This window comes from Phoxinus phoxinus, assembly GCF_949152265.1.
Source record: "Phoxinus phoxinus genome assembly, chromosome: 14".
Taxonomy (NCBI): domain Eukaryota; kingdom Metazoa; phylum Chordata; class Actinopteri; order Cypriniformes; family Leuciscidae; genus Phoxinus; species Phoxinus phoxinus.
This window is the reverse complement of record NC_136889.1, coordinates 29517591-29537349: the sequence shown is the minus strand read 5'-3', so window position 1 is coordinate 29537349 and position 19759 is coordinate 29517591. Positions and strand designations below refer to the sequence as shown.

General features: G+C 37.7%; 1 protein-coding gene across 3 annotated transcripts in view; it reads left to right on the top strand.

Annotated features, from left to right (window-relative positions):
• Positions 1-19759, top strand: part of spred2b (sprouty related EVH1 domain containing 2b) — a 37152-nt gene that overhangs the window by 3106 nt on the left and 14287 nt on the right. For all 3 annotated transcript variants that reach the window (XM_079635955.1, XM_079635956.1, XM_079635954.1), the window contains 2 exons: positions 18753-18930; positions 19161-19329. In XM_079635955.1, the coding sequence (XP_079492081.1) occupies positions 18753-18930; positions 19161-19329 (347 nt within the window). The remainder of the gene's footprint in view (positions 1-18752; positions 18931-19160; positions 19330-19759) is intronic.

Below are 19759 nucleotides of genomic sequence, written 5' to 3'. Positions count from 1 at the left end.
TAAATATTGACTATAGTCATACAAACCGAAGTGGTTTTATGTTCTGGAAAGTCAGTTGCATTGGTCGGATATATCCGCCATTTGTTTTCTTCTCAGTTGCTTTGAATCGTTCTCATTTGCATACAGTGCTTCATTCATAAAAAAAAACACCATTTGACTTTGTTGGCTCGGTGACAATGCGTATATGTGAGGCAGGTTTGCTGCTCGGGCTGTTTAGTATCTTATATTGGGCCTGTAAACAATGTGCTTTAACTATTATAACTCAAGAATGTTCATTTAACTAATTTAACCCCTTAATAAAATGACACGCCAGCTTTTTTAATGTAATGGTTGCCCGACATATTTTCTCGTTTCTTCGCCTCCACACGCTATATTGTTTTTCGCCGACTCGACGGTTGGCTCTAATAGGCCTTGTATTATATATATATGTCATGTCTTCAGCTGTATTTCCTAATATTCGGCCCTTCCGTGACAGAATTGCTGTCACACGTTAACAATAGTGGCCTCACGTATGAATTGGAGTCAGTCTGCCACCGCTTGTCAAGCGGAAGGGCGAAGGGCAGAGGAGTTGTTGTTTGCACTCATTCATAAAAGCTGTAACCTTCAGCCGCTCCATTCATGACTGCAGAGATCGCCTCAGCGATAAGCGCGATCGGCGTGCGTCGACAACACACGATCAAGGCAACACACCACAGGAGGACAGAGTAGGGTAAACAATACTCATAGATATCAGCATACTTCCCAGGTTGATTGCTTACATTTAAGAATTGCTAAAAAAAAAAAAATGTATCACACGTACGTATCCTAAAATGTTTAAATATGCAAATGAAGGATTGTCTAATTAAATGTGCACTAATTTGCTTACATTTTTAGGAAAAAAATTGAACATTGGAGGAAGTCAGGTTCATAATTCTTATTTTTCTGACATTAGAGTCCAGTTTTTACAGAGGGGATTTAATTTGGATATCTCTTTTTTATCAAAGAAAAAAACTTTATGAACAGCCAAAAACAAATCTCAAAATGGACAGATGCATGAAAAAACGGCATTTTTGTCAGTAGACGTCTTTTTGCAAGTGGTGTACGTGTACATAATACATACACAGGCAGGTGCATCTAAAAGGTGCGTTACCGAATGAAAACCAAGCTTACTTACTCATTAATTACTGTCCATGAAGTTATTACACATTACGCTGTGTAATAACTGGTGGACGTTAATTAAAGGTTACAACGGCAACCATGTTTACTCCAAAGTACCATAGTTATTTCAGGGCTTGTTACTATGATAAATGTTTATTAACGTTCATCAATATTATGTATGCAGGTGGTTTTAACTTTAAACTAACTGAGGTTGCTTACATTGGTAGTTAAGGTCAGGTTATATAAGTTATACCCTTGCCAAAGTTACTGTGGTATTAATCATAGTTACTGCTACTTGCTACAATGGGAATCACTTTAAATGTCTTTAAGTTATACCAAACCATTTTTCGTTACACCACTTTATTTTAGTGTCCTTGTTATACATAGCTACTTACCATAGTAATAACAGTTGATTATGCATAATTAATTACATGCAACATAGCCTAACCCTATATTAAGCACATGATGTTAATTCATATTACTCAGTACTTAAATATGTAATTACACCGCAATAATGACACCTCAAAATAAAGTGTAACCCTTTGTTTTAAGACTTGTTACAGTGTAATTATATAGGCTAGGCTATTTATGGTAATATGAATTAAAAAAAATATTTATGGTTAGGGTTTGGTTTAAGGTTAGTTGCATGCGATTATACATCATTTACTGTTATTATTGCAGTTACATATAACATATGGAACACAGACACTGTAAAATAAAGTGTTACCCAGTTCTTTTTAAAATTGGATTGTAAGTTTGCACATTATAGTCGTCTACCATGCTATTTAGGGACTAGCAGGTTGAGGAGCTTGTTACCCAGGAGGATGAATGTGATACCGCACTCAAACACACAAACGCAGTCATACCAATCGTTTTGATCTCTGTAAAAATGTTCCCAAGCTAACATTTGACTCTGCCTGTAAATAGTATAGAAGACAACAGTGCAAAATGACTTTGAGGAAAGGTCACCCGGTCCCCAACCATTCCCAATCCCCTGCCCTGCGCAGGAAAAATCAATTTCAGATCCTCATGTTCACTCTGACTCATACGAACCGCCTCGGCACAGACTGTGTGTGCCGTAAACTAAAGGATCGCTTTGTGTATGTCAGTATATGATTATCGTCAATGCATATTCTTTCTTGCATGGTCTAGATTACAATAATGTTCGATGTTTTACAACATTTGTGAAAATAAAAATCATTATGACAGCACTCCTTCTTTTCCCAATCCCAACCTGTCTGATATTTTTGACATGCTCGCTTGATCTGCAGCAATAATTAACCGTAATGTCTTAAAATGATGAGTCCTCAATGTTACACTAGCAAGCTCAGCGGTTTTAGAGCCTTAGGTCTCTCTTTCTTTTAATTTGATTTAATATTGGTTATGTTAGCCATTTAATTCCCTTTAAGAGGATGTTGGACTGTAGTGCTTTCCCTGGCTTTTGTCTGGGAAAAAAAACAAGCTTTACTTAAATCTGCTTATATTCTGATCAGGTTGTGTTGTTTGAAGTGTAATAAACCGAGGATTGACTGTTAGCTATACTATGACCTCAAGTCAAGTGTATTTATATATTTATTTATCGTTAATGGGATGCTTATGTACTTGAGGTGAGCTTTTGAATTAGTAAATAGGCAAACATGTGTTTTGTTAGAAAGAATGCAACAAACGACTTTAAACGTTCCTGTTCATCGTTATCATGTTTGAAACCGGCGATGATCTGTCACAGTCACACTCACAGTTTTCACATCTTGCACTACATTACAAGATAATAATAAAAAAAGAGACAAGTTAACACAAGTCAAGGTCCACCAAATGCACTATACTTTAGTTTTGGTCCTTCCTTAGTAGGAGTCATGCTCAGGTTATGTAACCAATAAATGAATATCGAAGCTGGCAGGGATGTGCTTCACACATCTGCATAAGTTAAGTGAGTTTTTGTCCTCCTTAAGACTCTTAAATATATGATTGAGCAACTATACAGTAACAGAGGTGATAATAATGGTTCTGGGCTGCGAGATATCGCAATAACTTATTAATACTTAAAACTTCTGAAAAAAGTCAATGTTTTTAGGTCGATACAGATTGCAGCGTTTGTCCGATGACATATGTGAGACAATCAACAAGCCGAACACAAGAATGTGATTTTTTTTTATATTAAATGTATTTAAATGGTTTTTATACACTTAAATCAATATTGTATTGCATATTACATTATTTAAAAAGTTATTAGGCTACATATCACGTTTTTCTTCAACAATATGCAGTAGCCTATATATTTAAAAACAATTGTCAAAATATCACGGAAAAGTGGTGAATTACAGATTTACAGTTGGCGTTCATATTGTGCTTTTCTTATTTCCCATTATCAGACGTCCTGCGCTTCTTATGAATGCGTTTTACATCCTGTGGAAAAGACGCAAGGGCCAAATGCTCCTGCCCAATCTTCCAGGCTGTTAATTTTTTATTTGATTGTTTCCTTAAAGGTTTTCTTGGTCAAGCCAAGTAGTAAAATGTGATGGTTTATTTGTGAAGGCCACTCTGCTGTTGTAAAGCGGCCTGTCCAAACATAGCTCCCAGTCCTCCGGAGAATGAAAGCGTTGTCAACTTCTCACCCCTCCGTGGTCCTGCTGAGAAGGGAACACAGATAGCTCTTCTGTCACGGCCCAGACAGGAAGCCATTATCTGCGCTTTATTGAACCTGTTGTTCTTTTTCATTTAATCAGCCCATCCCTTCCCCCTCCCGAAAAGCATTGCCGAGCCAAATGAGGTCTTGTGAAATTCAGTGCTCTCATATGGAAATGCGCATGTGTCCACTGGAAGTCCAGTCGACTGCACACGCTCTTTTATTCGTTGTGTGCTCCCACAGCCCAGTGACTGGTCATTCAATAGTAAAGCATGATAACGAGGAGGCTTTTGCCAACACGTTCCCAAGCCAGCCGATAGAAGCGGGCAAATGTCAGAGCCCAATCTCAGCCCCACTGCTCCACGTTTGTTAACTCGAAATCAGGATTCAGACTGAATTGAATATCAAATGCAACGGGACACCTGGACATGAACAATAGCTTTGGTATTACTTGTCACCATTATTTAGCTCTCTTTGTGTCCTTTCTGGCCTTAAGGGTTGGTTTTCCCCCTTCTCAGGTTGAGGATGTAGTTGATATGACAGAGATCTATGGCTGAATAGCACTTTATTCTGCTTGTAACCATATGTTTTAGGTGTCAAGTTTAGTCGTGTGTGTGTGTGTGTGTGTTTTCTCTATCCCGGTGGGGACTTCAACATGAATGCACACTGACTCATGGGGACTCGTGTCACTGTCGGGAAACAAACAAGCTTATGAATCATACAGAATTATGTTTTTTGAAAATGTAAAAATGCAGAAAGTTGTGTGTGATGGGTAGGGTTAGTGTAAGGGGACAGAATATACAGTCTGTACACTATTAAAACCATTACGTCCATGGAGAGTCCCCACAAAGTTTGTTAACCAGACGTGTGTGTGACACATGTAATTCAGGAAGTTGTTTGTTTTTTTCACACAAATTTAAGACCTTGAAATACCCTCTAAAGCCATATTTAAATATCAGTCCTTGTTATCAAGGTTATTTCAGGTTGTCAAATGTTATGACCATTAGATTCGGAAGTTAATGATATTTGTTAAGCAGTTTTTACTTGAACATTATGATATAAAACATTTTCAAAACAATTAAAATGTGTAAGGTCATTTATAGATGTAGGGGTAAGATAATGCTATTTTACTTGGTTTATACCACATACGTGACAGTTATACCACTTGACATTGCTAATCAAAACCTCTGTTCAAAATGGTTTAAAGGTGTTTCAAATAAAAAAGGTGAGGGAACAAGGGTAGCCTACATTTCTGGTGCATGCGTTTTAAACTGGATGTTTAAAAGAGTTTTCCTTTTTATCTTCTTCTCGCCACATTCACACAGACTCTACTGGTGGAAAGTTTGGACTCTGTAAGACTTTTTTGAGAGAAATATCTTATACTCAGCCAGGCTGCATTTATTTGATCACAATACAGTACAATACAAACAGTAATATTTTAATAATGTAATGTATTCCTGTGATCATTACTCCAGTCTACAGTGTCACATGATCCTTCAGAAATAATTTTTAATATGTCAATTTGCTGCTCAAGAAACGATTCTTATTATTATCAATGTGGAAAACAGTTCGACCTGATATGTTTGTGGAAACCGTCATGCATTTTCTTCAAAAGAACAGCATTTATTGGAAATGTATAATGCCTTTACTGTTACTTTTGATAGATTTAATATGTCCTTGCTGAATAAAAGTATTAACTAAATTTAAAACAAATGTACTGACCCCAAATCTTTGACCTGTATAGGATAAATATGTGTCAGGTGGCTGTTTTTGGCTACTGTGTGATGTTCTTGCTCCATGAGCTTTGTTTTGTTAGACACAAAGTCAAGTTGATAATAGTTCTGCTTTTGACACGTGGATCACTATCAGTTCATGACAATGGACCAGTCATTGATCTAATGTTGGGATAGCCATTTTGAGCTCATTAGAAATTTTACATTAGTAATAATATACTTAAGCCCATGCCGTGAGCACATAATTTGCACATAACTTTGTCATTTAATGCCTTTTCAACATTAAAGTTCATTCATTGTAATGCATGATAAAATATAAACTTGCTTTTTAAAAGCGAGTCTTGTGTTTCCCTTCTCTTCTCTTGTAGAGTAGGGCCGGGCAGGGTTACACAGACCTTATCTAAGGAAGTAACACTCTCTGCCCTTATCAGGTTTGGTGCAACTGTTAACCCACCTGCCAAAAGGGGCGGAAACCACTCGGCCCCACATTTATATATTGGTTTTTCATTACTTGCTCAGGGTTTTTTATTTTTATGTGTGCGCCCTGTGCCAGATTTCTCGTTCAGTGGGGGGTGGTTAGGCGAAATGCTTCTGAGCTCGTTGTGTGAAGAACACACTTCAATTTAAAGGGGCCATATTATGCTATAGTATTTTAAAAGGTCAATATTTAGTTTATTGGGTGTATTATAGATAAACGTACTTTAATGTTCAAAAAACGAATAATTTTCACACTGCACATTTTTGCAGCACCTTTATCCCCGATCTGTCTGAAACGCACTGATGAGCTCCGGTTTCTGATTGGCCAGCTGGCCCAGTGCATTGTGATTGGCCAAACACCTCAAGAGTGTGTCACAAACGGATAATCATTTTGTTGGTTTTACTGTATCAGTTTGAGCCTGAGTCAGATTCAGAAAATGCAAGAAAATCAAGCTGATTAATCCGAACTAGTGGTGTTAGTTATAATAAATCCCTCTCGTGGGAGACTATGAGCTTTGTAACTTTGCAGATCTTAAACATGCACAGATAGGCTACATTACACACTAAAGGAAATGGAAAACATTAAAAAGCATCATGGCCTCTATGATGTCAATAATCACCGATAAGCTTTCCCTCAGTTTTTAAATCTCGTCACACATAAGCAAACTAATTCTGCTGGGTGTCACTAATGTCAAATCACTCAGACACTCTTTTTCACTTAAGTGTCATATGCTGTCAGAGATGTGAAAAGTCCTATCTTTAGAGTTTTGCTATGGCAAAATAAGAACATGCATTAATCCAATAACTAGGGTCAATTTTGATTTCATGGTGTCTTTAAAAAAATTAAACCATTTATTTAATGTTTGTGTCTTTTATCACAATTGTATAAAAGCAATAAGCCACATAAGGTAGGACCTGTACACCCCTCACACCTGATAAAATCACTTTAATGCATGTAGAATGGCTTTCAGGTAAACACTTGTTGTTGGGTTTTTTTTGTACCTTTTGTTTTTCTAATATTAAGTTAAGCAAATTGAGCTGGAATTGAGATATTCATAAGCAGAGCACACTGTAGCTGAGAGATTTGGCAAAATGATTGTGCCCCATCCCCCAGAATTCACGTGTTCGAGAGAGAGAGAGAGAGAGAGAGAGAGAGAGAGAGAGAGAGAGAGAGAGAGAGAGAGACCTTGCAACACTCATGTGATAAATGTCATGTGTTCACATGTCTACTGAATGTCCGCTAGCGAGGGTGTCCTGTATTCCTGTCCAAATTCTGCTCTTGTACCGAACTGTGATGCAATTCGGTGCCTGCAAGGTTTTGTTTTTCCTCTTTACATCAGCAAAGGGGAAAAAATTTAGACAAATAGACAAAGTCTATGACTCTTAAAGGGTTAGTTCACCCATCATTTACACACCCTCATGTTGTCCAAACCCGTAAGACTTTTGTTCATCTTCAGAACACAAATGAAGATCTTTATGATGAAATCTGAGAGCTTTCTGTCCCTCCATTGACAGTCTACGCAACTACCACTTTGATGCTTCAAAAAGGTCATAAAGAGATCGTAAAACTAATCCATATGAATTGAGCAGTTTAGTCCAAATTTTCTGTAGAGACTTGATCGCTTTATATGATGAACAGATTGAATTTAGGCTTTTATTCACATATAAACATGAATCAATAAACATAAAAAGAAGCTAAACTGTACTTGCTTGAACAAAGCTCATTGGTTCAGAAGCTCAGACGTGCTGCGTATGCCTTAAAAATTTAAATGTTCATAAAATAGCAACAGTACCTGGCCAAACTGGTTGGAGTGCATGTGAGATTCCACATACCTATTAGCTATTATCATCTTTTCATAAAATGACTAAATTACAAAAACATATTGCTTTATAGAAAGAGGTAGTGACTGGTATCCGGCCTTTGTTTCCCTCCACTGTATCTATGCTTTCATAGATATATTCCATAATAAAACTTTTAAACTTTGAAAAAAATATATTATAATAATAATGTTTCTTGAGCAGCAAATCAGCTTATTATACAGATTTTTGTAGGATCATGTGACAATGAAGACTGGAGTAATGATGATGAAAATTCAGCTTTGTGTCACAAGAATAAATTACATTTGAACAATTTGCAAGTTATTTTAAATTGTAAAAATATTTCATAATGTTACGGTTCTTGCTTTATTTTATCAAATAAATCCAGCCATGGAGAGATGGTAGTGTGGAACTAAAATAGCATAATGCAATGGACCGTTCAGTTAAAAAAAGAAAATATTCTGTCATTATTTACTCACCCGTCACCCTCATGTCTTTCCAAACCACTTTCCAAATGACTTTCTTCTGCAAAAGTCTTCAACATCGTGAAGAATGTTGGTAATCAAACAGTTTTGGTGACCATTAACTCCCACTGGTGATTAAATGACGACAGAACTTACATTTTTTTTCATCCATTTATCTAAATAGTAAGTGCTCAGATTCTGCAACTTAAGATCCCCTGGTAGTAAATGACAGATTTGCAGTGTACAAGTTGCTTTCAAAAACATTTTTTTGTCATAAAACATGGCTACTTCTGAAAGGCCTCCAATGGAGAAACCAATGGGTCAAGGTTTAGCCTTTGCTAGTAGATGCCAAAACTACACCATCTGCCTTCAGAAAGCATCTTTCTCTATTAACAGCCATCATCGCACTCTCTCTTTTCTTAAACGCTCAAACGCCCAGGACCAGCTCTCCTGTTCGCACCAGTGATTGACGGTTAAGATGTAGGTGTTTACTCAGCGTATAGGCTCCGAGTCCGCTCTCGTGTGCGTTGCGTTGCGTGCGTGTAGGTGTGTTGTTTGATGTAGAGGGGCACAGTAACCAACTGCACTGGTTCATGTTCGGTTGAGCCCACACCCTGTGCATGTGTGGGTGTTGTTGGTCATAGCTTTAGCTGGAGGTGTAGGCGAGTTGGAGCTTACGCTGCCTGGAGATTATATTCTCTGCACGTTAGACTGCGAGAGAGAGAGAAAGCTGTGCTGTAGGCCGCCGGCTCAAGGCAGAAATGGCTGCTTGTGGATGACTCATACTCCAGCTCTCCGAGTGTTTGTCAAGGAGACTGAATCATACAGTGTGTGAAGAGGAGGCTGGAGCTTTCTGGACGCAGACATGCTCGGTCCCCGTCCTTCTGAGCGCTCGCCCCGCCGATGCCGTGAGCGCTGCCGCTAGATACACAGAGATGACGGAGAACAGCCGGTAAGCCCGGTCCAGGCGGGTTTTTCCAGATCGTTCTGTTGTCAAGTGCCGTTCTGCTCTGCGTTTGTCTGTCAGTGCTGCCGTATCTTTGCAGGTTTAAAACGCAAGGCGCTGCTTTGGATTGCAAAGGTGGCGGTTGTGGGGTCCATGTGGCGTCCACACGATTTCGATCACAATCTGATTCTCGGTGCATCTCGGTTTTTCAGCATCAGTGCAGGGATGCAAATTTGTGGTGAGCTGATAATTGCGTATGAAGATGCGATGTAAACGCCATACTGAAATATGTCTGCGCTGACTGGCCAATAGGAATAGAATAAAACCAGAGGCAGATGAAATGCCGCATCAGAGCCGCCTTTAGCTTGGTCGTTAATGTGGATTGTTTATGGATGTGCATGACCAACTTTTAAAGTGATGTTTTTTTGTGATGGAACTATGTCTTGCGATTATGGTTCATGTGCAATGAGTTCATTGGTTGGTTTTCTTTATGATGTTGCTGTAATGATTTCGCAGTGTTGTACTTATGTATGCCACTTATTAATGTTTTATCCTAAGCTTTCCAATACCCTGAAATATTAAAAATTCTTTCAAAATGTGTTTGTGGATCGATGTAGGATAATTTGAAAGAGAATCGTGATGCATTTGTCAATCAATTTTCGTCTAGTGTCAGTCACAGGCTGAAGAATGTTTGATATTATGAATCAGATTAGCACAAGAGATCTTGGCTATTGAATAATAAACCATCAAGTCTTGCGTATGTGAATTTTTAACATGTGTAAGGGGTAAATGCTGGTAAAATCACTGTTACACACAGACTTGACTGCCTTATTGTTTTTATACATAATATCATAAGAGACACCAATGGTTAGTTAGTAGTTTAATATATTAATACAATAATGAATAATAATAATAAACTATTCTTCCACCAAGTAAGGTTTTTACTCTATTCTGCTTAGGGTTGGCACATTAATATAGAATGTGAACTCCATGTTGTCAGTTTATCGACTGTTTGTGTTCAATGATATTAAGTGATATTATCTGAGAAATAGAAATGTTTGACAAAAGTTATGTTTATGGTGTTCAGTCTTGAAATGCACAGTAGCTAAATGGCACATTTCCAGCAGGCCTTTGTGGCAGCCAAAAACAAACACACAAATTGTGTAGTTGTATGCACAGTGTTTTTGGATCAACTTTTTTTCTGATTTGTTTGAATTAAACAAATGGTTAATGGTTAAAAGAGTTTAAATTGGTTTAGACAAAGGTGTGTTTGAGTAATAAACACTCTTTTGGTAGTACAAGCTTTGTGGATGGAAGTACCCTTCATCAGTCTTTGCTATTTTGGGGATATTTGGGAATATTGTCCACCCTAAGATTGCGGATTTATATTAATTTGTGGCCATGCTGCCATAATTCCCTGAGTCGTCCATTGTTGATCTTGTTGAGACTCTGGGAAGAGGTGGCTGGCGACATATCATTTAAAGCCTAGAGAACGTGGACAATTCTGCATTGTACGGAAACCATTGTGTCCTATTGTAACGCCGGTGCCCCTGATTGTAATCAAATAGACTAAACTATGGTGAGACATCCGTCTATCCGTCACTCTCTCCTGACTTCACCACAGTTCCTCTGTGGCCTGACGACCTGCACGAACACTAAAATACCCAGCCATAGACGTTCTGCAACAAGTTTTGTCATTGTTACTTCTGTAAACTGGAACTTGGAGACGTTTTATCTTCAAGGAACCCCTGAATGGGTATTTTTGCTGGCCCTTCGGAAGACACCTAAAGAATCCCAGTGGCTTTGTTTCTTTTAATATGGGTAGCTTGGAAATATATTTGTACTTTGTGTTTTGTTTTGTGTCAAGGTCATTTAGGTGTTTCTCAGCTCAATCTTAAAGGGAAAAATTTAATTTGTGTGGAACTAGGCTAGCTTTTTGAAGTGTCTGACTGGACTGACCATAAAACAAGTGAGTTTGAGGCAAGTCTTCCTGTGATGGGTTCATTGTGTGGAAAACCTGGGGAATCTTGTGAAACCTTTGTGAAGTTAAATTAAATCCATGTAAGACCATTTATTTAGTTAAAGAATCATTTATAATGTTAGTTTACTTTAAAATTTAAATTCGGTCATTTACTCACCCATGTGTTGCTCCAAACCTGTTTGAGTTTCTTTCTTTTACTCTTTTCCATACTATGAAAGCATACAGTGACAGTGGCTGTCAAGCTCTAAAAAAAGGGAAAAACACCATGAAAGTATCATAAAAATTAAGTTTTCAGAAGTCATATGATAGGACAGTTTTGTTTGAGGAACATACTGAAATTTAAAGGGTTAGTTCTCTCTCAAAAATTTTTTTTTTTTTTGTCACAATGCAAATTATATATCTATCAGTGTTGATGAACCAGTATTTATTTAGCCATGCTACCCTGTGAGTTTGCCATAATTGAACTGCACACATATTTTTTGTTGTTGTTAGTCAATACAAGTTGGACACTTGTTCATGGGTGAGTGCAGCACAAAAGCACTTGGGGGTTGTTGCTTTTCTTATTTATTTATTTTTGGTTATACTTTATTTTAAAGTCTCCTTGTTACAGTGTAATTATACATTTAAGTGCTGAGTATTAATACATGTACTTACTATAGGGTTAGGATTAGGTTTGATTTAGGGTTAGTTGCATTATGCATTACTGACATGTGACATGTAACATGAACAATGACACTAGAATAAAGTGTGACCATTTTTCTCTCCATTATGATTCCCTCTAAAAGGCCATAACAATTGAATGAGCGTGTGTGACATGTTTGAATGGAGCTGGAATTGAAAGGATGGCTGATGGCGTGTCACCTGTGTGTCGCTCGGAGAGTTGTTTGTTGGCTGGTGGCGGTGGGGTGTGACGCTGGCCTGACGCCCACTGTCGCACAGATGGGAGAGAGGCCGAACTGAGACACCTTCCAGCCTGGGACGCCAGCGAGCAGAGGGAGTCGTGGCTTTCGCCGCCTTCATACATTCTGTTGTGTGTGTGCGTGTGTGTGTGTGCGTGTGTGTGTGTGTGTGTGTGTGTGTGTGTGTGTGTGTGTGTGTGTGTGTGTGTGTGTGTGTGTGTGTGTGTGTGTGTGTGTGTGTGTGTGTGTGTGTGTGTGTGTGTGTGTGTGTGTGTGTGTGTGTGCGCGCACGCTTCACATTATGTCTGGTAAATGCCTGTAATTCTATGACCCTATTTTTCCCCCGAGAAGCCAGATGGTAGATGTCCCAGCGTGCTAAAGAGACATGCTAAATATTCTCAGTTATTTACTTGGAAAAGATGACCGGCTAACTATCACTGGTTGAACAACTGCATTGGGTGACTGGAGGGAAAATTGCGGATTTATTTGAATCATGCAGGTTATATTTTGGGTTTCCAGGGTCATAGAAATTTTGTCGTGACTACATTTGTGTAGTTTTGGTTCTTGTTTTGTTTTGTTTCAATGACTAGTTATTGCTCTTAGAAAAAAAAACAGTCTGATAACACCCTTCATCTGAAATGAAAATGAAAATTTTGTCATCATTAACTCACCCTCATGTTGTTTACGCAAAAGAAGTCTTTATTAATTGACAATCTGCCCCTATAATCATCATTTTTGTGAAATGGAATAAGCGTTGCTGTAGGGGTTTGCGATCTGATGATTTTATATCGTGACTAATCTTGAAGACATGATCCACGATCTACTTTTGAAGTGATTCGTAGAGATTGTGATCTTTTATGTCCTCAAAACAATGTTAAAGGGGACATATCATGAAAATCTGACTTGTTCTGTGTTTAAGTGCTATAATTGTGTCCCCTGTGCATCTACCAACCCTGAAAACGTGAAAAGTGACAACACAGTAACTTTGTTATGGTAAGCCTTTCACTGCAAGCATGACAAAAAATAAGCCAATCAGATTCCTCTCCCCTTCTGACGTAGGAAGGGGATATTATTATAATATTACCGCCCCTTAATCTGCTCGTATCCACCCACGGCGCCTCCATTTGGTTTTCACAAGCGACAACAGTGTAACCAGTTCTACCGAAATGGCAAAAGTTCGAGCAAAGCATGTAAACGGTTCTGTTGTTGCTGCTCAGACGAGCACTGAACACTATTTGACCAAAACATGTCACAGCTGTCTTATAAAGACCTCAGTCTGACAGCTCCCAACTTGTGTAAAAGTTAAACATGACAGTGCATGCAAGTCGATGAGATGAATCAATGCAACTCCACAACAACTACATCCATGTATCCACTAACCATTCAGAAACGTCCATATCTGCGTCTAAAAGTTACAATCTTACAGAGTCTCTCTAAAGGATCGGCTCTTTTCTGAACGGAGGCGGGGAGCAGCAGCTCATTTGCATTTAAAGGGACACACACAAACGGCGCGATTTTGCTCACACCCAAAAAGGGGCAACTTCGACAAGCTATAATAAATGATCTGGGGGGTATTTTGAGCTGACATTTCACAGACACATTCTGGTGATACCATAGATTTATAATACATCTTGTGAGAAGTGGCATAATATGTCACCTTTAAAATACAGCAAGGACTGTCTACTAGATGGCTGTGTGTTTGGAGTTTTGCTAAGAAGCCTAGGTTGAATAAAAGTGCTGTTATTTTTTTGGGAAACACAAAAGGTGAAGTTTTGATTCATCACATAAATCTTCTCTATTCAAGAAAGATCTGACACACTCCAAGCTTCATGTGAGGAACAGACTGGATTTTCTGCTTTAAATTATATTCCTAAATTACTTCGCATAGAAAGAGAAATCCTCCTCTGTAAAAAGGTTCTTAAAGAAAAATCCTTATACAGTGATGATCATGAACAACTGGATAGGTCATGGAAATCCATTGCTCAAACAGTACAGGAATATTTTATGGTTCAGAGAATTTCAGTATATATATATATTTTTCAGTATTATACCGTGATTTTGATGTCTTTGTTCGTCTTGATCAAGTTAAGAAAGACTATGTAATGCAAGGAATTCTAAAATATGTTGACTTAAAATGCCAAAGATTTGAGTAAAAAATAAGTCTTCTGTTATAAATGTCTAGTGTCCTTGGAAGGACAAAGGAGATAAACAACAGGAAGCAACAATGACATCACAGAAAGGAAACGGCAGTCTCCAGTTTTAATCAGACGTTACATTCGGTGACTAATAAGAGTGTGTTCGAAATGTAAGAGAACATTTCAGCTTGTTAAGAGGTAATGCTTTAGCATAAAAATGAGTGACATGTTCAGATGGACAATCAGTCCTGTTCCTGATGTAATGTATATCTCACCCCTTCACCCTCTTGTGCCCTCCTGCGCTCACCGGGGAGTAAAGGGGTGCGATCTCTCAAACTGTACGAGGGAAAAGCGAGGAAAAAGGAGTGTTTTTTTTTTTTGTAAATTTCCACATCACAGATGGATAGAATGACTCACTCTCTCACACACACAGACATAAACACTCACACATACTTCAGTGACATTTTCACTCGCCTTTCTGCATTTAACATCCAGGTTTTATCATTCGTCCTCTTTTAGATCCGTCGTGAGAGAGCTTAGGCCTATCGGTAATATTAGCATTGCTTTTAATCAAAGATATCCACCAGTGAACTAACTGACTGACATTGACTACTAGGATAATTTGTCTGGCATTTTGGGATAACAGACATGCTAGTTTCCCTTTATGTTTGCTCCAAAAACGACAGCCTTGAAAATAAAAAATTCTGGTTTAATTATTTGTCTAGGTTCTCATTAAATATTGTGCAAAATATGTAATTTGTTCAATTTAATTAGTTCATTTCGATAGTACATTTCTAGGTCTCATTTCATCTGCAAAATTATAATTTGTCTTTTGCTTAAGCAAAAAAAAAAAAACTAAAAACTAAGGACCAATATTGTAAATTTAGCCCCCAATAAAGAAAAACAATAAATAAATTAAATAAATTTAACAATATATAACAATATATTTTTTACATTTAAATTAGAATTGTTTGTGTTTTGCATTACAATAATAAGGGAGAATGTGCTTATTTGTCATATATATATATATATATAAATAAGCTTTTGTATGACAAATATGTGCAGTGTATATATGTTAGCTATATAGCTTTATATATAGGCCTAGCTAAAATAAAATACAAATATTACATGGAAAAACTTAAACTTAAGAAACTTAAATGAGAAATAAACAAGTTTAGTATTACCTTAAAGTACTAAAACTGAAACAATTTACTAAAAAATTAAAATAGATTTAAATCTAAATAGAAATATATTATATAAAAATATTAAATCTAAATAAATCTAATAAAAATGGCAAAGCACATAGGCCTAACAAACGTACTAAAACTTAAGGTGAACTTAAAATTAAACTGAACATTTAAAAATAATACTAACATCTAAAAACAAAAACACACACACACACCCTTTGGACCCAGCACCCCAGACACCCAACGGCACATGAAGGACGTGTGGTGTGAATCGCACCGACAGCTGCAGCTTAGAGAGGAATCACCAGCCCTCCGCTCGTTCAATTATGAAAAACACCTAGTTTTATGAGGAGTTACATTTGATTTGATTTTAATTAGCTGCTGATATTGAATGACTCTGGCATAGAGACAATCCCCTGGCCTGGCTCTCTAAGTGTAAGTACATTAGACGCTGCTGCTCCCACAGGACTTCCTCCCTCATTAATTCTAATCCCACAGACAGCGTTTCTCTATTTCTTTCCACTAGAGGAGCCACATCTACGCAGTCATCGTGGATAATAATTACAAATGGATGATCGTAATACCCGCTCATATGGCTGCTGTGGTCTGCGTGCCACGACATGTTTTGTAGATCCTGTCGTATTCTCTTTCATTAGAGAATCTCAGATTGTTCTAGATGCTCTTCAAAGGGACTTCACATCCCAGATGAACATTTTATTGTTTCAGTATATTTCAGTGAAGCATAAGCCTCGTCTCAGATGTTTCTCCTAAAAGTCATAAAAATGAATCCATTCAAATAAATTGGTCAAATGCAGTAATCGTATACCCTTTAAAAAAAATTATAGTTCAAGTTAATTTTATTAAAGGTACACTATGTCACTTTTTTCCCTGCATGCATTTTGTGGAAGAACATTGTTTTGGTTGTGCTTCGGCTCTGCGTGATTGTGCAGATGAATATTGTTATCCTACCGCTCATAAAACATTCACTACTAGGCTTAAGAGAGATAACCAGTTTAGATGGAAAGGATCTCAAGCTGACTAGCTGAAGATGTTACAGCGCTACAAAAATAATGAAATGACACTTCACTAGAAAATGCTTTACAGTGAACTCTGTTTGAGAGATACACAGGACAATTTATCTGTTTAATAAAATACCTTACTCACCTGTTGTGTAATAAAAAACACCACCATCTCTTTTATTACGAGCTCTGTCACGTTCTCTTTTGCCAGCAAATCCTAAAAAGAAACGTATCATGATTTCCACACACACAAAAAAAACATTGATAATAATAAGAACTATTATAAAGAATGGTTCACCGAATCTGGAGGATCATGTGACACTGAAGACTGGGGTAATGATGCTGAAAATTCAGCTTTGATCACAGGAATAAATTACATTTTAAAACATCATTATATAAAATTGTTATTTTAAATTGTAATAATATTTCACTATGTTTACTGTTTGTTTTTACAGTATTTTCGATAAAAAAAATGCAGCCTTGGTCCTCCATTATTCCAATCTTTTGGCTAATCCTGTGTTTCAAAAAACATGGCGAATCACCAATATTATCTGATAAAAATGTTGCTTCTTTAGCTGACGTATTTTTCAGGTCCTGCTAAAGCGCTTGCTGCCTTTACCAGAAGCAACCGGCTCTTTTATCTGATAGGTGGCGGGACTTCCTTTACTATATTGAGTGTTGTGGGTTCTCCCAGTCCTTTCCTCCTGCTTACAGTATCTGTCTGAGTTTGAGACATTGTTGAGATCTCTCCTGAAATTCTAGACGAGACGCGTGAGTTTACTAGGGGGGTTTCTCCTACGTGAAGAAAATCTTCATTTGCTCTCAACTTAATCTCACTACTATCTGGTGGGAAACAACTGAGATATTAAACAGTTTCTTTTCTTTCCTCCTGGTTATTTGTGAGTCAGAGGTTTGAGGTCTTCATGTAGATTGTGAGCGTTCACACGTACACGAGGCCCTTTTACTTCCTCTGGCTCAGTCTATTGATTTAGTTGCTCTCTGGTCTTGAGACGTGCCCTCACCTCCTCACCCGTCCGCTCTCCTTCTCTGGTTAATTATTGAACACGCCAGCTCAGGTTACCAAATAAGGCTGACTGCTGGCTTTCACGGCATTACAGGGGAAGAACGGTTGAGTTAGTTTGAAAGGATACCTGGCTCGGGCTCTGGACCACTGTGAGAGCAGATGCCTTTTTAAATTTGGTTTTAATTTTGGCTGTGTGTAACCCTGTGAATATTGTGGATTTCATACTGACAGGCCGCCTTGGTTTGGCCTAAGGTGTTGATGCTTGATTTCCCTATTGCTATGTCTGACATCATTGTGTAAAGCCGCAGATGAATGGAAAACACACAGCTGGATTTAGAGTATTACTGGGGTAGGATATGGCTAAAATAAAATATTTTATTTATTGAAATAAAATTGGTTTTAATTAGGGATGGACAATATATCGGCCACCATATCGGTATCGGCAGATATATGATCATTTTTAATGTCATCATTATCTGCACGAAAAGTAATTTTGGCCGATATATTAAAGCCGATAAATAATGGATTATTTCCTCAACAGAGACACTTCAGATGTGCACTGTTCACCATTATGGGCTTGAATTGCTTGAAATATGATTGAAATCACTTTAAAAAAAGGAAATACAGTTTAGTGCAACATGTGAAGCACAAGTCTGTTTTATAGGCTACATAAAATTATAATTTTAATGATAAAATCAATAAATAAATTAATTTATTGAAATTACACTACCATTCAAGTTGGTCTCCATAAGATTTAAAAAAAAAGAAATCAGCAAGGAAGCAATACATTAATTAAAAGTGTAAAAGAGTGAAAACTGTGTAGAATGTTACAAAAGATTTCAGTTTCGAATAATTGCTTTTGAACTTTCTATTCATCGGAGAATCCTGAGAAATAAGCATCACAGTTTCCACAAAAATATGAAGCAGTTCTTGAGCATCAAATCAAGCATATTAAAATGATTTCTGAAGGATCATGTGGCACTGAAGATTGCATCACAGAAATAACTTACTTTTTAAAATAGATGTACATAGAAAACTGCCACATGGGGACTACTGTGATTTTTTTATATTAATTTGACTACATTTTTGAGTTTTGAATCGATGTATGGAAAGAGACAATTTGAAATGATTCACTTTAATGTTACTTTATGCTACTGAAATTTTAAACAAAGACAATGTTATAAGAGACAAACATAAATGCCATTTTCACAGTGTCATTTTTTAATATGAAAAAATGTGTTGCAAATATATTAGCTAATCCCTCATTTGGATTTTGTCCCATTCATGTGTCTTTCTCTCTCTTTCTCAGTGACAGTTACATTGTGCGCGTGAAAGCGGTGGTCATGACCCGAGATGACTCGAGTGGGGGATGGCTGGCGCAGGAGGGGGGGGGCCTCAGCAGGGTGGGCGTCTGTAAGGTGATGCCCGCTGAGCTGACCGGACACAGCGACTTCCTCATCCATGGCGAGCGCCTCAAAGACAAGCAGGTGTGGCACCAATATTCATAGTCTTCCTCCCCCGGGGGCTTCTAGGAAATCAAGCTGATTTACAACCTGGGGAGTTTTGCATGCTGGGTTCTTTCCCAAGACAAATCTGGTTACAAATCGCATTTGTTATGTGATTTGCAAGACTTTTCCCAGGCAATGACCTCTAGCAGTGCAGCAGCAGAAGGCTGTGGGCTCAGTCTCAGATATGTCTCGCTTGTTTTGGCTGGCAGGTGATTTTGGAATGTTTCGTGAGGAAGGATCTGATCTACACGAAGGCCACGCCCACATTTCACCACTGGAAGGTCGAAAACAAAAAATGCGGCTTGACGTTCCAGAGCCCCGCCGATGCCCGTGCCTTCGACAGAGGTGTGCGGAAAGCCTTGGAGGACATAACGGAGGGTGAGAACATTGAAAGTAGAAAAACACTTGCATGTTTCCAGGCTTAAAAGTACACTAAATATTTTTTTATACTCCACAAAAAAAAGTATACATAACATTTTTTTTAAGTACTCTTCCAACATAAAATGCTATGCACTCACATAGGAGGAAGACTCTAGGAATATTGTTGAGATCACATGACCTGCTGACTCACTTTATCTCAGTTTCATCCTTATTATTAGACACTTTTGGTGGTGGAATAAATTAATCTTGGGTGACAAATACATCAGTAAATAGGGTATATCCGAAAAAAAAGTGTGTGTGATGCTACATCCACACCAGTAGGTGTCAGAAGAAAGTCCACTGTTGTATTAGCTAGAAGAGAAAAAAAACTAAAAAGTATTGCTTATTCAAAACAACAAAACATGAATATTTAAAGCCCCCCTGTAAT